Consider the following 19,667-nt stretch of genomic DNA (forward strand, 5'->3'; position numbering starts at 1 on the left):
GGTGGAATGCCTGTATCATGCCCAGAAGATACCAACTATTTCATCTCCAAACTTTTTCTTACATTCTTTCTGTTTGGAAAGCAAAATTCTTTGGGTGAAACATTCTACTCTCCAAGAACTATCTGAAAAACTCTATTTAAAAGAAAGAAAGAAAGAAAACTCTACTTTTTCCAAAATACAGTTGCCTGCTCACTACTTCCTAAGAATATGGAGATTTGTGTTTGAATCTTGCTTAGTTTAATAGCCAGTTTAATGAAATGCTGTATATCAGCACACAGTGCATGGTTCTTTTGCAGAAAGGCTAAAATAGTGCCTTTTCTCCTTTCAACATATCAAAAGTACTACAGCTGAATAGGGGTGGCGCACACTTTTAATCCCAGCACTGGAGAGGCAGAGGCAGGCAGATCTCTGTGAGTTCAAGGCCAGCCTTGTCTATAGAGTGAATTCCATGACAGCCAGGGATACACAGAGAAACCCTGTCCCAAAAACAAAAACAAAACACTAAAAAACTAGATCCTGGCTCATACCATAAAAACGATTTTTCACACAAAGCATGGTAGCAAATTCCCATAATACCAACATTCAGGAGGGAAAAGCAAGAGAACTGAGATTCAAGGCTAGCTTGGACTATATAGCAGGCTCTAGGATAGCCTGGGCTATGAAAGCTTGTCACTGACAGAAAAAAAGGAGAGAAGGGAGGGATCTTTTCTATTGAAACCTATTATCGATAAAGGAGTGATGGATGATGTCATTCTGTAAATATGTTTTTCATACTGGTTAATGAATAAAGCACTGTTGGCCAATAGAAAAGGAAGATAGGAGGGACTAGGAGACAAGAAGGAAAGAGGAAGTAGTAAGGAGTCAACATGGAGAGATGGAAGAGAACAGAACTGCCCCCCCCCCCGCTCTCTGGTAAAATAAGACCATGTGGAGATTAATAGAAATGGTTTAATAATTAAGACAAAACTAGCCAATAAGAAACTATTACCTGGTCAACAGCATTATATCAAATACAGAGTCTCGGTGTGTTAATTGGGGCTGGCACGGCGGCGGAACAAGACCAGCGGCAGGCAGAAAAACCTTACTCTTACAAAGGAGAAAGGCATTAACTAAAATTATAGAGGAGTTTCCTTGCTTAACTGTGCTACCATAGAATACACACTAAGGAAATCGTGAACCTTAGCTTTAGAACCTCTAGGACAATCTGACTTTAATACAACCTGTATTTAATATGGAAAAAAAGGTCCAGAACACAGTTTCAATAGGCACCTTGTTTTCATTATACACACCAGGAAATAACACGTGACAAAATTCAGCTTGTTAAGGACATTCAGAAAATACAGCACTGACAGGGGTTAAGTGTTTTTAAAAGTAAGGAACTACTTATAAGACATATGGCGGTTTCTATAAGGTCCATTTCAGAAAAAACACACTGTCTTTTCAGTTAGTTCAGATGTGTTAAGATTTTCTTTCATTTCTTTTTTTTTAATAAAGAAAAAATACATTTAATGATAACATGCATCCATCTCTGGCAAATGCTCAAAAAAGGAGCAATCTGAGACACATTTTGCAGTTCATATATGCTATCATCCTTAAGTGCCTTTTAGGTTCATGCTCCTTGTTACACTTTGAACAATTTCAATAAAGACAGGAGACAGCATGTCCAGCTACTTGGGCAGATGGGAGACTTACACAGCAAAATATATCCAGAATTGTCTCTTAAGTACACCATAGACCTGAAACAAGAGGTCTTCACTTAAAGGATCACAAGGTGAAGGTGGCATGGCATGGGAAAGAGAGAAAATGTAGAAGGTAGGAAAGATAAAAAGCTGGGATAGGGAGGTCTCGCATGAGATGTGTCCCATGCCAAGTAAGCTTATTAAGGAGAAGAGAATCTTGCATACTACTTCCAGGGGGAAAATGAAAGGAACAAGGAGACTTCTATGAAGTCAGTAGAAACTATCTTTCAATGGAACAAACTCAGGGAGGAAGCTACTCAGACAATACTGCACAATGGGAACACAGTGTATCTCAAGATCACTGCTGACTAAGCCCACAGTGGCCTTGGGACTGATAACCATACCTTTATGTTGTAGAAAAAGTATGGTTTTCTGGATCTGAAGCAACCCCTCCACAAAGGCTTTGTTCCAGGACATTATCAGCTCTCCCAAGGAAATTCCTGGTTTTAGACCAGACTCTCTGTTTCATGGTCAATATATCAGGCCCTTAGGAAAAACTCTCAAGGCCTAGGTCCCAAACTGTTACTAGCTCTCCCAAGAATGTTTCTCCTACCTGACAGAAGGCCTACATGAAAGCCTTGCTTGATCTGGCAAGTCCCTAACACAACAGTGTTTTACTTTTCAAATAGTTGTCACTTGGTGTCTTTTTGGCCCCCTGGCAGAACTGTATGCTGTTCTCAAGAAGAAAACTGGATCTTTATGGCACACCAGGCCTTAAGTTTGCTTGTGACCCTGTAATGCCTCCTTGAGCAGCTTGATACAGGCATATGCTTTGATGTGGGCATGGGCCTAGAAACTGCTTGTAAATCAAGGTTGGCAAAATGTCTGGACAATCCTGGTGAACAAATTTCTATCCTAGCATCCTAATTTCTAATAGGCCTGTTCAACATACACTTGTCTTTGGGTGTTTTATAGGCAGTTCTCCCTCAGCTACATTCCACTTTGTGAAACTTACTATCTCCTAAGCATTGCTAAATCTTCTGAATTACCAATTTTACTCTTCTATATCACAACTCAGTAGTGAAGTGCTACCCAACACATGAGATGCCTTTTACAACCTCCACAAAATTAGCAATAAATGGATCTTACACCTAAAGCTTAAATGTAAAATGCTAACCATCTAGCAGGTACTGAAGAAACAAGGCCTCTTCAAGTTTGATGACCTGTTTCCCATGGGTGCACCAAAAGCATGTTGATGTTGACTACAAAGAAGCTTCTACACACAGCTCTCTGCTCCCAATGCTCAGAGCAGACTCAGCCCACAGAGCAAAGTTATTCAGAGGACTGCCTCTGGGTCTAGGGCATTTCAATGACTGTATTTAACCTCACAAGATGTGGAGTCTGGCTGCAGCTTCCCAAAGAGATCCAGGGATACATACCACACCAGCTCTAGCACCTCACCATCTGCCACTCCCCATCTGGAGACTGCAGCATCTTGCTCACCATGTTGTGGTTTTCCAGCTTGCCCTTGCCTTTCATTTCCTTTTTAGGAGTAATATTATTCTATCTTCTTTCCATACATAGTGAACAATAGGTATGCAAGAGTAGCAGCTCTGCTGTACCACACAGTCCAGCCTTGTTCTCCCTGTGATATTCTACTCTCCTGGAAAAACTTTCCAACTAGCAAATGAAGCAAGAGGTGATAGCTGTGACTCTTAGGCTGGCACAAACTCACCACAGACCATAAAGCAGTGGTTCTTAATGTTCCTAACCCTGTGACGCTTTAATGTAGTTCCTCGTGTTGTGGTGACCTCCAACCATAAAATTATTTTGTTGCTACTTCATGACTGCATATTTGCTACTGGTATGAATCATAATGTAAATATCTGTGTTTTCTAATGGTCTTAGGCAACCCCTGTGAAAGGGTCATTCCACCCCCATTGGGGTTGTGATCCACAGGTTGAGAACCACTGCCATAAGATTGTTTTATACGTTTACAACTGGTTGAAAGAGTATGTGACATACAGAGTTCTAAGATCAGTGTCATCTGTGAATTTTATCCAAACACAACTTTTTATACAAATGTCATCTATGGAGGCTGGAAAGAAGGCTCTAAAGTTAAAAATACTTACCAGATGCTCTGCCAGAGGACCCAGGGTTTGATCCCCAGCATCCACATGGTAGCTCACAACCATCTGTAATGCCAATTCTGGAGGAACCAACACCCTCAACTAGCCTCCACAAGTACCAGACACACGTGGCACACAGACATACATGCAGACAAAACATCCATTTTAAAATAAAACAATTTTAAAGTACATTATTTATAACTGTTTTCGTGCTAAAATATCAGAATTGAATAGTTGCATGAAAGATCATTTGGCCCACAATCTCATCATATTTTCAGTCTAGCCATTTATAGAAAATGTGCTGACAACCGTTTAGGAGAACACTGGGCTCAAAGGCATGTTCACCTGCAACAGTCTCCTTACAACTCTTTCCTGTCCCTGAAATAACAGCTCTTCACTCAGCAAATTCCACCTCCCCTTCACTCCCACAGCCTCAGTCACACCTTTAAGAAGGTCATTGCTGTTATGCAGTGTCACGACCTGACCCAAATCAGGCATTCAGGGAAGCACAACTGTGGAAGAGACACCAACATTTTACCCTCTGGGTAGTTTCTAAGGGGAAGAAACAGTCTAATGATAGTTCAATTTAGAATCATATAATTTGTCATTTGCCAATAATTGTTACTACCGCCTCTCAAATTTGATGACTATGTTACACACATTTTAGGTTCATTTAGCTCAGTATGTTTTCAATAAAATTTATGTTATCCATTCACAATGGCTAGAACTTGGGGACAAGATCCTTAAGAATGAGCAGAGAATAGATTGTTTATTCCCAATACAAGATTCAACTGATATTCATGTGAAATCATGTCTTCCAAACAATATAGCATGAAAATAGACAGATCCTAGTTCTGAGAAAAAAAAACTATAGGTTGGTCTGTCTCTGCAGATGTCTGAAGGCATGCCCTAATCCTTTTTTAATTCTCCTCAAGTGACAAATGTTTATTGGAAAACTTCTCACACAAAGCAATAGCCTAGATCTCTAGCTGACACAAGGATTAATAATGCTCAGTTCCTGTTCTTCAGGAGTCATAGCTTAGAAATTATATTAGGCATAGAAAATGTGTGTATGAAGGAATAATCAACCAAGTTACTAGCAAATCAAATAATTAGTCATGGATATTTTTTTCTAGTGCATCTATAGGTACTGATTTTTCTTTATCAGCATTTTCAACTTTCTAATTTGGCTCTGTCAGTAAAATGCCTTCCATACAATTATGAGGACCTGAGTACAGATCCAGCACTCAAGCCATCCCCCCAAAAAAAGTCAGGTATGTTCATAGGATACCTGTAATAGGGTAAGGGCAGATTCTCCAGAGCTCACTGGCTAGGAAGTATAGCTGGCTTCAGAGAGAGACCCTGTCTCAAAAGACAAGATGGAAAGTCATCAGTAAAGATGCCTGACGTTGACCTCTAGCTTCTACAAGCAAGTAGACACACCCTTATGAGCACTCTCGAGCACACACACACACACACACACACACACACACACACGCACGCACGCATGCACGCACACACACAAACCCATGCATACACACATTAATTTGAAAATCATGAACAAGTTATGATTCTCTTATGAGTAATACTAGAAACATTTCTTACAGAAAGACCAAAGTTAATTGTGAAGAATAACAATTCACTACACAGACACTGCTAAAAGGTAATCTGGGGTAAGGGGGAGATTAAATAGCATATGTTCAAGTAATTAACTCCAGATGGACATAAAAGTAAATAAATTTGTATAGAAACAATGGAACTTAAGAGAAGCCACAGGCAAGATCAGGGGGGACCTAGAAAACATGTTTCTTCTTGCTATGGTTATATTGTAGTTAAAATGAAAGCCACATTCACAAATAGTTGTTCAAGTTAGATAAATTAAGTTAGACAAACAGATAAAAAGAAGAGCCTCTCTATAGCCACTACTGGCTCCCAAGAGGTGATTAAAATCATGGATGTCACCTGGCTAGAATCTCTTATATAAAACTAGTTTAAAATTGGTGCATCAAACTAAGTGATATTTCAGGTTGCTACTGAATATCGAATACCTTGAGTTTCTGACATTTGGGTTCTCATGTCATTCCATTCAACTTCTACTAAAGTACACAGTTGGCTGTCAATGCCATATCACATAGTTGGGTGTACACACACACACACACACACACAAACACACAATTTATTAAAAAAAAAAAAAAAAAAAAAAAAAAAAAAAAAAGCCTTTCTGCAAAGTGTCCTGAGAGTTGAACAGGTGGGGCTGATACTAGCCCAGATTTGGGAACTGCTATTGCAATCTTAAGTTAACATTTAAGGAAGTAAGAAGATAAACACCTGGGAGGTGGAGATGGAGAAGGAGCTGAACTTGTTTAGGAGTGAACTAGGACATCTCAAAGGAAGCAACTCCTCCCTAAGATGGACCATCATTGTCCCTATAAAAAGGCCAGTGTTTCCTAAGAGCAGCACCCTGCAAGCAACATCAGTCTCCATCCTGCTGTTCCTTTGGTGACTCAGGTAAGTGAGCAGCTTCAGTTCTATTCACAACATTTAGGTCTATTAATACTAATATCCACATTATACTTGAAAGCTTACGTTTTAGTATATTGTGATATAAAACTACACTGTTTATAATACCTATCTGAGATCTTTCCTTGAGTTTGGGAACCTAGTAATCCCCTGGCAGCTTGTCTCTATTTTTTCTGTGTGGTATAAACAGAAAGCCCCAAAAACAGCCCTACATGAAGAATAAAAACAGAAGCTGTCTGATAGGAGCTCCTTTAGATCCTATTACTAAACCTGTGGTTGGCTTTGTTTATTTTTTTCTACTTTCTTTATCCTGGAACTTTGAGAATGCAAGTTAGCCACTAGGGATCTTTAGGTAGATTTAGGCACAGTATATAAGTGATATATCTCTCCTTGTAGTGTAATGGTTGAGACCTAGGAAGCAACTATGTAGTGGATAGATTAGCACATTCAGGTTTTCTATAGCTCCCAAACAAATCAAAAGCCCAATAAAAAGGCTCCTCTACACTTATTCAGGAATCAAAGTAAGACATAGGGATCCTGTTCTAATTTCATCACTCTCTTGCTACATAGCTGAAGCAAGTTATTCAACCTTGGGTTTATTCTTAACTAGTACAGAGAGAAAATTAATCATGACTGATAATTATCACAAATGACTGGAAGTAGTTAGGTGCTTAAGCATTAAGAGATGAATGTCTTACTCCCCAATCTAGGTTAACTTGAATTCATAAGAAGATGCCTAAACTCCTGCAAGGGATTGTCACTGTCATCGAAGTTTTCTACCAATATGCCACTGAAGATGGGAACTGTGACATGTTGAGCAAAGAAGAAATGAAAGGACTTCTAGAAAATGAGTTTCACCAAATTCTGAAGGTAAGAAATCTATACCAGGACTGAATTCTGAAACAATTCTCAGCCTTACCCTGCCTTTGGTTTATATATGTCAAACATCAGAGAAGACTCTCCTATTTGGCAATAGAGAATTGAATTTGGCAGACTTACAATGCTATAAACCATTGACTAATAATGTTTATATAACATGATTAAGTTAAAATGATACTACCAAAAAACAGACAAATTCATATACTTAAATTTTTGCTCTCTGTGGGAGCAATTCTTTTGACCCTCAGAAAATCTGCAAAATATATTGAATTCATATTCTTTTTGGTTTTCTTTAGTGCAGTGTCCAAACCACTGCCTATTCCTGGGGTTCTGGTAATCTAGGGCCTCTTAAGTTTGGGACATTTGTATTGACCTATCAATTACCAAAAAAGAAAAGAAACACTTTAAAATTATCACCTCTGGAAATAAACATGTGAGGGCTTAATCCCACCCTTAAATGCAAATGCTTACTGAGTATCATTTGGATTACTAAGGATCTCTTACATCACATGTAATTATAGCCTTATCCTCTAAAATCCTTCCTTCTCTTTTAGCTCAATATAGGATCCCAGGGTTAATATTGATTTCCTCAGTCTCAGAAGGCACTACCACCTTCTGAACTCCATCCAGTTCACAAAGAGACTTTTTAAAAATATTCCACTTCTCTCCATCAAAGCTGCTAGTCCTCTGGTCAGGCTACCTTCCTTCTTGATCTCACCACACAAATTCCCCTAATTAGTTTAATCTGCTCTTAATATAAGCGTCAAAATTCATCACCATGATTTTAAAAAATGTGATCTAGTCTCTATCTCTATATCTAGTTATCTTTACTCCTTGTACTAAATTAGCACTCTCAGATTTCTGTCAGTTCTTTAAATAAACCACACCTCCTTCCTTTCACTCTTTGTTCATATCATCACCTCTATCTTCATCTTCTTCCTAGTATTTCCTCCTGCCTTTCTTCACTTGGCTAATTCTAACCCACCCATCAGTGAATACCATATTCTCTCATTAATCTTTCTTGAATCACAATTGGTCCCCCTTTGATGCACTCCCATTTGTTATAACAAATAATAAACTTTATATCAAACCACTAGCCTTCACTTTTTCAATTTTATTTATTTTATCAACTAACTTTTTATTAAATCAAGGTCTCATGTAATATAGTCAGACCTTCCACTTGCTGTGTAGCTGAAAATGACCTTGAACTCCTGATCCCACCTCCAGCGTGACGGGATTACAGTGTGTACCATAATACATAGGAAAACCACTGAAATGGTCTGCTGCTTTAGACCCTCCACAACACAGTGGTAGGCAGAGAGAAGCTGCATATAGCCCCCCAAAAATATGTTTCAAAGTTTGTAATTAGCAAATTAACTAACTGAACAAAGAAAATTTATATATAATTCATACACATGTCTGCAATTATTATTTATACATAAGCTAATTATACTTGATTAACCATTGTTCTTTCTTTCCTTTTTGTTTTGTTTTGTTTGATTGTTTGTTTTATGGCAAGACCTTACTTTTAATTCCAAGGAACTTGCGACATAACCTACACTGTTTTAAAACTCAGGATCATACTTCCTGACCTTCAAAGCACAGGTCTCAGCTACTATCTTTATGAGAAAAGATAGGGTCACTTGATTACCTGAACCTTTCAAATGCATCCCCTCCTGGCTAATTCTTCTTGCCAATTTATTGCTTGCATTCTTGCTGGCTGGTTCTCTCTCTCTCTCTCTCTCTCTCTCTCTCTCTCTCTCTCTCTCTCTCTGTCTCTCTCTCTCCTCATTCTAGATAAAGAAATATGTGATTAATTTCAACATACCTTACAAAATATTCACATTTCTATAGCAGTCTCCCAAACAGTTGACTGGTTTTACAATTTATAGTTACTATTACTAAGCCTCCATGTATACATTATTCCTTTACAGAATCCAGATGATCCAGACACTGTAGAAATCATCATGCAAAGTCTGGACAGAGATCATAACAACAAAGTGGATTTTAATGAGTATCTTCTGATGATAGCAAAGCTAACACAAGCTTGTAATAAAATTATTGGCAAAGATTACTGCCAAGCTTCAGGGTCAAAGCAGAAAAATCACAGTCACCAGCACCAAAAGGAACAGAGTGAAGAAGGACAACATGACAAAAAGGAAGATGGCTATTCAAGTTATTCAAGTTCTAGTGCAGGAGAGAATGATACTAATTCCAAGGACACAAAAAGAAACAAAAAACACAACTCTAAGTCAAGTTCTGGAAAATTAAGGGAAGAGAACCAGCATAGCTCCGAAGAAGGAAGAAGATCAAATTCAAGTCACTTAAACAACAATGAGAAATATAAACAAGACCATTATAGATCAGAATCAACAACTTCATCTAGCCATAACAGAAGAACTAGCTCAAGGGAAAGTATGGACAACCAGCAAAGCACATATGGCTCAAGAGGACAGACTAGCAGCTGCGGTGGACAACTATCTGCAAAACATCAGTCAACTGGTAATGAAAAACATGATGTTTCATCAGAAGAAGCATCAAGCTGGGGGTCAGGACCCTCAACCAGCACCACTACAGAACATGGTTCCTCCCTTAGTCAGTCTAAAAGCTATGGAAAACAAAATGCAGGGACAAACCAGTCTTCTAGCCAGAAGAGAAATGGCTTACAATCGGGACAATATTCTGGTTTAGGGCAACATGGTTCTGCACTGGGCCACACTACTGGCTCCATAGGGCAAGATCAATCATCGGGTACTGGAAAATATGGCACATCATCAGGACAGACATCAGGCTCAAGCTCAGGTCAGTCCACTACCTTTGGCAAGCATGGATCAGGACAACGAGAGTCATCAAGCCAGAGAAGGACTAGGTCTAGCTCAAGGGAGTCTTCAGGCTCCCTACAATATGGGTCAGGCTCAGGAGGGACTTCTGGCTGTAGTCAACAGGAATCTGGGCAAGGCCAGTCTTCCGGAAGTGGGCAACAGGGTTCCTTCTCTGGACAGTCAGCGGGGAGGCATCAGCATGGATCCTGCTGCGGTCACTCCTCTAGCTATGGGGAGCATGGCTCTGGATCTAGCTCGGGTCAATCTCCCAGCTATGGGACACACAACTCAGGGTCAGGCCGGTCTTCTAGCCAGAGGAGAAGTGGCTCTGGATCAGGGCAGTCTTCTGGTGTAGGGCAGCATGGTTCTGCATCGGGCCATTCTTCTGGCTCCATTGGGCAAGGTCAGTCATCGGGTACTGGACAATACGGCACTTCATCAGGGCAGACGTCAGGCTGGGGCTCAGGTCAGTCCACCACCTATGGACAGCATGGATCAGGACAAAGAGAGTCTTCGAGCCAGAGAAGGACTAGGTCTAGCTCAAGGGAGTCTTCTGGCTCCCGGCACTATGGGTCCGGCTCAAGGGGGTCTTCTAGCTTTAATCAGCATGGATCTGGCAATGGTCAGTCATCTGGTACTGGACAATATGGCACTTCATCAGGACAGACATCAGGCTCAAGCTCAGGTCAGTCCACTACCTTTGGCAAGCATGGATCAGGACAAAGAGAGTCATCAAGCCAGAGAAGGACTAGGTCTAGCTCAAGGGAGTCTTCAGGCTCCCTACAATATGGGTCAGGCTCAGGAGGGACTTCTGGCTGTAGTCAACAGGAATCTGGGCAAGGCCAGTCTTCTGGAAGTGGGCAACAGGGTTCCTTCTCTGGACAGTCAGCGGGGAGGCATCAGCATGGATCCTGCTGCGGTCACTCCTCTAGCTATGGGGAGCATGGCTCTGGATCTAGCTCGGGTCAATCTCCCAGCTATGGGACACACAACTCAGGGTCAGGCCGGTCTTCTAGCCAGAGGAGAAGTGGCTCTGGATCAGGGCAGTCTTCCGGTGTAGGGCAGCATGGTTCTGCATCGGGCCACTCTTCTGGCTCCATTGAGCAAGGTCAGTCATCGGGTACTGGACAATACGGCACTTCATCAGGGCAGACGTCAGGCTGGGGCTCAGGTCAGTCCACCACCTATGGACAGCATGGATCAGGACAAAGAGAGTCTTCGAGCCAGAGAAGGACTAGGTCTAGCTCAAGGGAGTCTTCTGGCTCCCGGCACTATGGGTCCGGCTCAAGGGGGTCTTCTAGCTTTAATCAGCATGGATCTGGCAATGGACAGTCATCTGGTACTGGACAATATGGCACTTCATCAGGACAGACATCAGGCTCAAGCTCAGGTCAGTCCACTACCTTTGGCAAGCATGGATCAGGACAAAGAGAGTCATCAAGCCAGAGAAGGACTAGGTCTAGCTCAAGGGAGTCTTCAGGCTCCCTACAATATGGGTCAGGCTCAGGAGGGACTTCTGGCTGTAGTCAACAGGAATCTGGGCAAGGCCAGTCTTCTGGAAGTGGGCAACAGGGCTCCTTCTCTGGACAGTCAGCGGGGAGGCATCAGCATGGATCCTGCTGCGGTCACTCCTCTAGCTATGGGGAGCATGGCTCTGGATCTAGCTCGGGTCAATCTCCCAGCTATGGGACACACAACTCAGGGTCAGGCCGGTCTTCTAGCCAGAGGAGAAGTGGCTCTGGATCAGGGCAGTCTTCCGGTGTAGGGCAGCATGGTTCTGCATCGGGCCACTCTTCTGGCTCCATTGGGCAAGGTCAGTCATCGGGTACTGGACAATACGGCACTTCATCAGGGCAGACGTCAGGCTGGGGCTCAGGTCAGTCCACCACCTATGGACAGCATGGATCAGGACAAAGAGAGTCTTCGAGCCAGAGAAGGACTAGGTCTAGCTCAAGGGAGTCTTCTGGCTCCCGGCACTATGGGTCCGGCTCAAGGGGGTCTTCTAGCTTTAATCAGCATGGATCTGGCAATGGACAGTCATCTGGTACTGGACAATATGGCACTTCATCAGGACAGACATCAGGCTCAAGCTCAGGTCAGTCCACTACCTTTGGCAAGCATGGATCAGGACAAAGAGAGTCATCAAGCCAGAGAAGGACTAGGTCTAGCTCAAGGGAGTCTTCAGGCTCCCTACAATATGGGTCAGGCTCAGGAGGGACTTCTGGCTGTAGTCAACAGGAATCTGGGCAAGGCCTGTCTTCCGGAAGTGGGCAACAGGGTTCCTTCTCTGGACAGTCAGCGGGGAGGCATCAGCATGGATCCTGCTGCGGTCACTCCTCTAGCTATGGGGAGCATGGCTCTGGATCTAGCTTGGGTCAATCTCCCAGCTATGGGACACACAAATCAGGGTCAGGCCGGTCTTCTAGCCAGAGGAGAAGTGGCTCTGGATCAGGGCAGTCTTCTGGTGTAGGGCAGCATGGTTCTGCATCGGGCCACTCTTCTGGCTCCATTGGGCAAGGTCAGTCATCGGGTACTGGACAATACGGCACTTCATCAGGGCAGACGTCAGGCTGGGGCTCAGGTCAGTCCACCACCTATGGACAGCATGGATCAGGACAAAGAGAGTCTTCGAGCCAGAGAAGGACTAGGTCTAGCTCAAGGGAGTCTTCTGGCTCCCGGCACTATGGGTCCGGCTCAAATGGGTCTTCTAGCTTTAATCAGCATGGATCTGGCAATGGTCAGTCATCTGGTACTGGACAATATGGCACTTCATCAGGACAGACATCAGGCTCAAGCTCAGGTCAGTCCACTACCTTTGGCAAGCATGGATCAGGACAAAGAGAGTCATCAAGCCAGAGAAGGACTAGGTCTAGCTCAAGGGAGTCTTCAGGCTCCCTACAATATGGGTCAGGCTCAGGAGGGACTTCTGGCTGTAGTCAACAGGAATCTGGGCAAGGCCAGTCTTCCGGAAGTGGGCAACAGGGTTCCTTCTCTGGACAGTCAGCGGGGAGGCATCAGCATGGATCCTGCTGCGGTCACTCCTCTAGCTATGGGGAGCATGGCTCTGGATCTAGCTCGGGTCAATCTCCCAGCTATGGGACACACAACTCAGGGTCAGGCCGGTCTTCTAGCCAGAGGAGAAGTGGCTCTGGATCAGGGCAGTCTTCCGGTGTAGGGCAGCATGGTTCTGCATCGGGCCACTCTTCTGGCTCCATTGGGCAAGGTCAGTCATCGGGTACTGGACAATACGGCACTTCATCAGGGCAGACGTCAGGCTGGGGCTCAGGTCAGTCCACCACCTATGGACAGCATGGATCAGGACAAAGAGAGTCTTCGAGCCAGAGAAGGACTAGGTCTAGCTCAAGGGAGTCTTCTGGCTCCCGGCACTATGGGTCCGGCTCAAGGGGGTCTTCTAGCTTTAATCAGCATGGATCTGGCAATGGTCAGTCATCTGGTACTGGACAATATGGCACTTCATCAGGACAGACATCAGGCTCAAGCTCAGGTCAGTCCACTACCTTTGGCAAGCATGGATCAGGACAAAGAGAGTCATCAAGCCAGAGAAGGACTAGGTCTAGCTCAAGGGAGTCTTCAGGCTCCCTACAATATGGGTCAGGCTCAGGAGGGACTTCTGGCTGTAGTCAACAGGAATCTGGGCAAGGCCAGTCTTCTGGAAGTGGGCAACAGGGTTCCTTCTCTGGACAGTCAGCGGGGAGGCATCAGCATGGATCCTGCTGCGGTCACTCCTCTAGCTATGGGGAGCATGGCTCTGGATCTAGCTCGGGTCAATCTCCCAGATATGGGACACACAACTCAGGGTCAGGCCGGTCTTCTAGCCAGAGGAGAAGTGGCTCTGGATCAGGGCAGTCTTCTGGTGTAGGGCAGCATGGTTCTGCATCGGGCCACTCTTCTGGCTCCATAGGGCAAGGTCAGTCATCGGGTACTGGACAATACGGCACTTCATCAGGGCAGACGTCAGGCTGGGGCTCAGGTCAGTCCACCACCTATGGACAGCATGGATCAGGACAAAGAGAGTCTTCGAGCCAGAGGACTAGGTCTAGCTCAAGGGAGTCTTCTGGCTCCCGGCACTATGGGTCCGGCTCAAGGGGGTCTTCTAGCTTTAATCAGCATGGATCTGGCAATGGACAGTCATCTGGTACTGGACAATATGGCACTTCATCAGGACAGACATCAGGCTCAAGCTCAGGTCAGTCCACTACCTTTGGCAAGCATGGATCAGGACAAAGAGAGTCATCAAGCCAGAGAAGGACTAGGTCTAGCTCAAGGGAGTCTTCAGGCTCCCTACAATATGGGTCAGGCTCAGGAGGGACTTCTGGCTGTAGTCAACAGGAATCTGGGCAAGGCCAGTCTTCCGGAAGTGGGCAACAGGGTTCCTTCTCTGGACAGTCAGCGGGGAGGCATCAGCATGGATCCTGCTGCGGTCACTCCTCTAGCTATGGGGAGCATGGCTCTGGATCTAGCTCGGGTCAATCTCCCAGCTATGGGACACACAACTCAGGGTCAGGCCGGTCTTCTAGCCAGAGGAGAAGTGGCTCTGGATCAGGGCAGTCTTCCGGTGTAGGGCAGCATGGTTCTGCATCGGGCCACTCTTCTGGCTCCATTGGGCAAGGTCAGTCATCGGGTACTGGACAATACGGCACTTCATCAGGGCAGACGTCAGGCTGGGGCTCAGGTCAGTCCACCACCTATGGACAGCATGGATCAGGACAAAGAGAGTCTTCGAGCCAGAGAAGGACTAGGTCTAGCTCAAGGGAGTCTTCTGGCTCCCGGCACTATGGGTCCGGCTCAAGGGGGTCTTCTAGCTTTAATCAGCATGGATCTGGCAATGGTCAGTCATCTGGTACTGGACAATATGGCACTTCATCAGGACAGACATCAGGCTCAAGCTCAGGTCAGTCCACTACCTTTGGCAAGCATGGATCAGGACAAAGAGAGTCATCAAGCCAGAGAAGGACTAGGTCTAGCTCAAGGGAGTCTTCAGGCTCCCTACAATATGGGTCAGGCTCAGGAGGGACTTCTGGCTGTAGTCAACAGGAATCTGGGCAAGGCCAGTCTTCCGGAAGTGGGCAACAGGGTTCCTTCTCTGGACAGTCAGCGGGGAGGCATCAGCATGGATCCTGCTGCGGTCACTCCTCTAGCTATGGGGAGCATGGCTCTGGATCTAGCTCGGGTCAATCTCCCAGCTATGGGACACACAACTCAGGGTCAGGCCGGTCTTCTAGCCAGAGGAGAAGTGGCTCTGGATCAGGGCAGTCTTCCGGTGTAGGGCAGCATGGTTCTGCATCGGGCCACTCTTCTGGCTCCATTGGGCAAGGTCAGTCATCGGGTACTGGACAATACGGCACTTCATCAGGGCAGACGTCAGGCTGGGGCTCAGGTCAGTCCACCACCTATGGACAGCATGGATCAGGACAAAGAGAGTCTTCGAGCCAGAGAAGGACTAGGTCTAGCTCAAGGGAGTCTTCTGGCTCCCGGCACTATGGGTCCGGCTCAAATGGGTCTTCTAGCTTTAATCAGCATGGATCTGGCAATGGTCAGTCATCTGGTACTGGACAATATGGCACTTCATCAGAACAGACATCAGGCTCAAGCTCAGGTCAGTCCACTACCTTTGGCAAGCATGGATCAGGACAAAGAGAGTCATCAAGCCAGAGAAGGACTAGGTCTAGCTCAAGGGAGTCTTCAGGCTCCCTACAATATGGGTCAGGCTCAGGAGGGACTTCTGGCTGTAGTCAACAGGAATCTGGGCAAGGCCAGTCTTCTGGAAGTGGGCAACAGGGTTCCTTCTCTGGACAGTCAGCGGGGAGGCATCAGCATGGATCCTGCTGCGGTCACTCCTCTAGCTATGGGGAGCATGGCTCTGGATCTAGCTCGGGTCAATCTCCCAGCTATGGGACACACAACTCAGGGTCAGGCCGGTCTTCTAGCCAGAGGAGAAGTGGCTCTGAATCAGGGCAGTCTTCCGGTGTAGGGCAGCATGGTTCTGCATCGGGCCACTCTTCTGGCTCCATAGGGCAAGGTCAGTCATCGGGTACTGGACAATACGGCACTTCATCAGGGCAGACGTCAGGCTGGGGCTCAGGTCAGTCCACCACCTATGGACAGCATGGATCAGGACAAAGAGAGTCTTCGAGCCAGAGGACTAGGTCTAGCTCAAGGGAGTCTTCTGGCTCCCGGCACTATGGGTCCGGCTCAAGGGGGTCTTCTAGCTTTAATCAGCATGGATCTGGCAATGGACAGTCATCTGGTACTGGACAATATGGCACTTCATCAGGACAGACATCAGGCTCAAGCTCAGGTCAGTCCACTACCTTTGGCAAGCATGGATCAGGACAAAGAGAGTCATCAAGCCAGAGAAGGACTAGGTCTAGCTCAAGGGAGTCTTCAGGCTCCCTACAATATGGGCCAGGCTCAGGAGGGACTTCTGGCTGTAGTCAACAGGAATCTGGGCAAGGCCAGTCTTCTGGAAGTGGGCAACAGGGTTCCTTCTCTGGACAGTCATTGGGGAGGCATCAGCATGGATCCTGCTGCGGTCACTCCTCTAGCTATGGGGAGCATGGCTCTGGATCTAGCTCGGGTCAATCTCCCAGATATGGGACACACAACTCAGGGTCAGGCCGGTCTTCTAGCCAGAGGAGAAGTGGCTCTGGATCAGGGCAGTCTTCTGGTATAGGGCAGCATGGTTCTGCATCGGGCCACTCTTCTGGCTCCATAGGGCAAGGTCAGTCATCGGGTACTGGACAATACGGCACTTCATCAGGGCAGACGTCAGGCTGGGGCTCAGGTCAGTCCACCACCTATGGACAGCATGGATCAGGACAAAGAGAGTCTTCGAGCCAGAGGACTAGGTCTAGCTCAAGGGAGTCTTCTGGCTCCCGGCACTATGGGTCCGGCTCAAGGGGGTCTTCTAGCTTTAATCAACATGGATCTGGCAATGGACAGTCATCTGGTACTGGACAATATGGCACTTCATCAGGACAGACATCAGGTTCAAGCTCAGGTCAGTCCACTACCTTTGGCAAGCATGGATCAGGACAAAGAGAGTCATCAAGCCAGAGAAGGACTAGGTCTAGCTCAAGGGAGTCTTCAGGCTCCCTACAATATGGGTCAGGCTCAGGAGGGACTTCTGGCTGTAGTCAACAGGAATCTGGGCAAGGCCAGTCTTCTGGAAGTGGGCAACAGGGTTCCTTCTCTGGACAGTCAGCGGGGAGGCATCAGCATGGATCCTGCTGCGGTCACTCCTCTAGCTATGGGGAGCATGGCTCTGGATCTAGCTCGGGTCAATCTCCCAGCTATGGGACACACAACTCAGGGTCAGGCCGGTCTTCTAGCCAGAGGAGAAGTGGCTCTGGATCAGGGCAGTCTTCCGGTGTAGGGCAGCATGGTTCTGCATCGGGCCACTCTTCTGGCTCCATTGAGCAAGGTCAGTCATCGGGTACTGGACAATACGGCACTTCATCAGGGCAGACGTCAGGCTGGGGCTCAGGTCAGTCCACCACCTATGGACAGCATGGATCAGGACAAAGAGAGTCTTCGAGCCAGAGAAGGACTAGGTCTAGCTCAAGGGAGTCTTCTGGCTCCCGGCACTATGGGTCCGGCTCAAGGGGGTCTTCTAGCTTTAATCAGCATGGATCTGGCAATGGACAGTCATCTGGTACTGGACAATATGGCACTTCATCAGGACAGACATCAGGCTCAAGCTCAGGTCAGTCCACTGCCTTTGGCAAGCATGGATCAGGACAAAGAGAGTCATCAAGCCAGAGAAGGACTAGGTCTAGCTCAAGGGAGTCTTCAGGCTCCCTACAATATGCGTCAGGCTCAGGAGGGACTTCTGGCTGTAGTCACCAGGAATCTGGGCAAGGCCAGTCTTCTGGAAGTGGGCAACAGGGTTCCTTCTCTGGACAGTCATCTGCCGGTAGTCAGTATGGATATGGTACTTGTCAGTCCTCTAATTCAGGACAACATTATACATCATCTGGTCAATCTTCATGTTCTAGGCCTTTTCAGTACAGCTCTGGTCAGTCACCTAACTGTGATCAGCAAGGTTCTAATTCCTGGAATTCTCCTAGCTATGACCAGCAAATGTCTGGATCATACCAGTCTTCTTCCTGTAGTAATCATGGGTCTACCTATGGAGAGTCCTCCCAGTTTGGCCATTGTGGGTCTGGCTCATTAGAATATTCTGGCTGTTATAACCAAGGATCTCATTCAGGTCAATCCAGTCTGTGCCAACATCATTCCCATATCAATGAATATACTGGCAATGGACAGTATAGTCCAATATCAGAACAGTCATACTGCTATGGTCATTGTGGATCAAAGTCAACCCAATCTTCTTGTAGTCATCAACAAGGGTCTCATTTAAGTCAGTCTTCTAACTATGGCCAATATGAATGCCCCGGAAGTCAGTACACTAGCCAGGACCAACATGGTTCTGGGTGTAATCAGAGTTTTAGCTCTGAACCTTATGGGCCTGATGCCTATCCTTCTTCTTCATGTAGGCAAAATTGTCCCAGGTCTGGTCTGTGTCCTAGTTCACAACAATATGGTTCTGATTCATGTCAATCATTTAGCTCTGGGTCATGTGGTTCTGGATATGGACAATATTCTAGCTATGAGCAAACTCAATCAAATAGGAGATGTGGAAACAAATGGGAATCTAGCTGTAGCCCCTCAGCTTGTAATAAAAATCAATCAATAAGTGTGTATCGGCAAGTAGGAACCTCCTCAGGTTGTGGCTTTGGACATTTTACACCTTCACCCGGACAGAATAGATTCCATACTACTGGTCAAGTGTCACTTTACAATTTGCACAATAGACAAGGTGACTCTGACTATAATAGAGTCAGGGAAGGTAACTCTGGAATGAGAAATATGGGCTTAGTTTCTCACAGTGTCAATAGTAGCACTCCTCTCTATGAGTATGTCCAAGAGCAGAGACGCTAATTATCAGAATGAGTAAGGGAATAAGATAAAGTGAAATTAAAAGTTAATTTAAGAAATATATTATTCTAGAATTCATCATGCAATTTTTCTCAATCTGGACATATCTTCTCTCATTCTTTTCAAAGAAAATTAGCCTATATTCCTTGTTAATGAGTTCCTCCCATGTAATGTATTATATTTGAGGTACTTAATTTGGATCTATTGCAACGGCTAAATGCTTACTTTAAGGAAATTCAGTTTTGAAGAATAAGTTAAAAAGTTGGGGGTTTAGTGGGATTAAGTTTGGGAAGAATAAAGAGTATGGGGTTTGGTTAATGAATCTATCTGAAAGATTATTTAGTTAGGAATGATGCTAAAGCTAAGCTTGTAGTTTTAAAGGGTAATATAGTATAAATGTGTTATCATTCCAGTTGCCAAAGTTTTATCTTACATCAACATACAGTCTAATTTTTAATGTACATTAACATTATATGGCAAAAGAAAGAGGGAAAAAGTGACAGAGTATTGGTGGTTTCTATTCACACAAATCAACAAGATACTTCTTTGGTACATTTTAAATCAGTAAGTGAACAAGTATAACTAAATTTTTGCTTTAGATGCTTCTCTCTAGCCACTGGAAAAGAGGTGCAGGACCAAAAATTCCAAATGTGGACCTAAACTTTATTTCAGCA

The 19,667-nt window shown here is 45.3% G+C and overlaps 1 protein-coding gene across 1 annotated transcript; it reads left to right on the forward strand.

Moving 5' to 3' along the window:
* Positions 1-7,042: 7,042 nt before the first annotated feature.
* On the forward strand, positions 7,043-19,010 carry Hrnr (hornerin). Its single transcript, XM_051199265.1, has 3 exons — positions 7,043-7,198; positions 9,142-11,972; positions 12,192-19,010. The coding sequence occupies exons 1-3, from the start codon at positions 7,061-7,063 to the stop codon at positions 18,994-18,996; spliced, it is 9,774 nt and encodes a 3,257-aa protein (XP_051055222.1). The 5' UTR covers positions 7,043-7,060; the 3' UTR covers positions 18,997-19,010.
* The last annotated feature ends 657 nt before the right edge of the window (positions 19,011-19,667 follow it).

The sequence above is a fragment of the Phodopus roborovskii genome, unplaced genomic scaffold (genome assembly GCF_943737965.1).
Source record: "Phodopus roborovskii unplaced genomic scaffold, PHOROB, whole genome shotgun sequence".
Classification (NCBI taxonomy): domain Eukaryota; kingdom Metazoa; phylum Chordata; class Mammalia; order Rodentia; family Cricetidae; genus Phodopus; species Phodopus roborovskii.

Bases quoted from the DNA above. Each gene is read 5' to 3' on its own strand.
- Hrnr (XM_051199265.1), top strand. From the start codon at position 7,061: ATGCCTAAACTCCTGCAAGGGATTGTCACTGTCATCGAAGTTTTCTAC. The intron at 7,199-9,141 runs GTAAGAAATCTA...ATTCCTTTACAG, and splicing joins AGTTTCACCAAATTCTGAAG to AATCCAGATGATCCAGACAC. The intron at 11,973-12,191 runs GTCTAGCTCAAG...GAGAAGGACTAG, and splicing joins TCGAGCCAGAGAAGGACTAG to GTCTAGCTCAAGGGAGTCTT.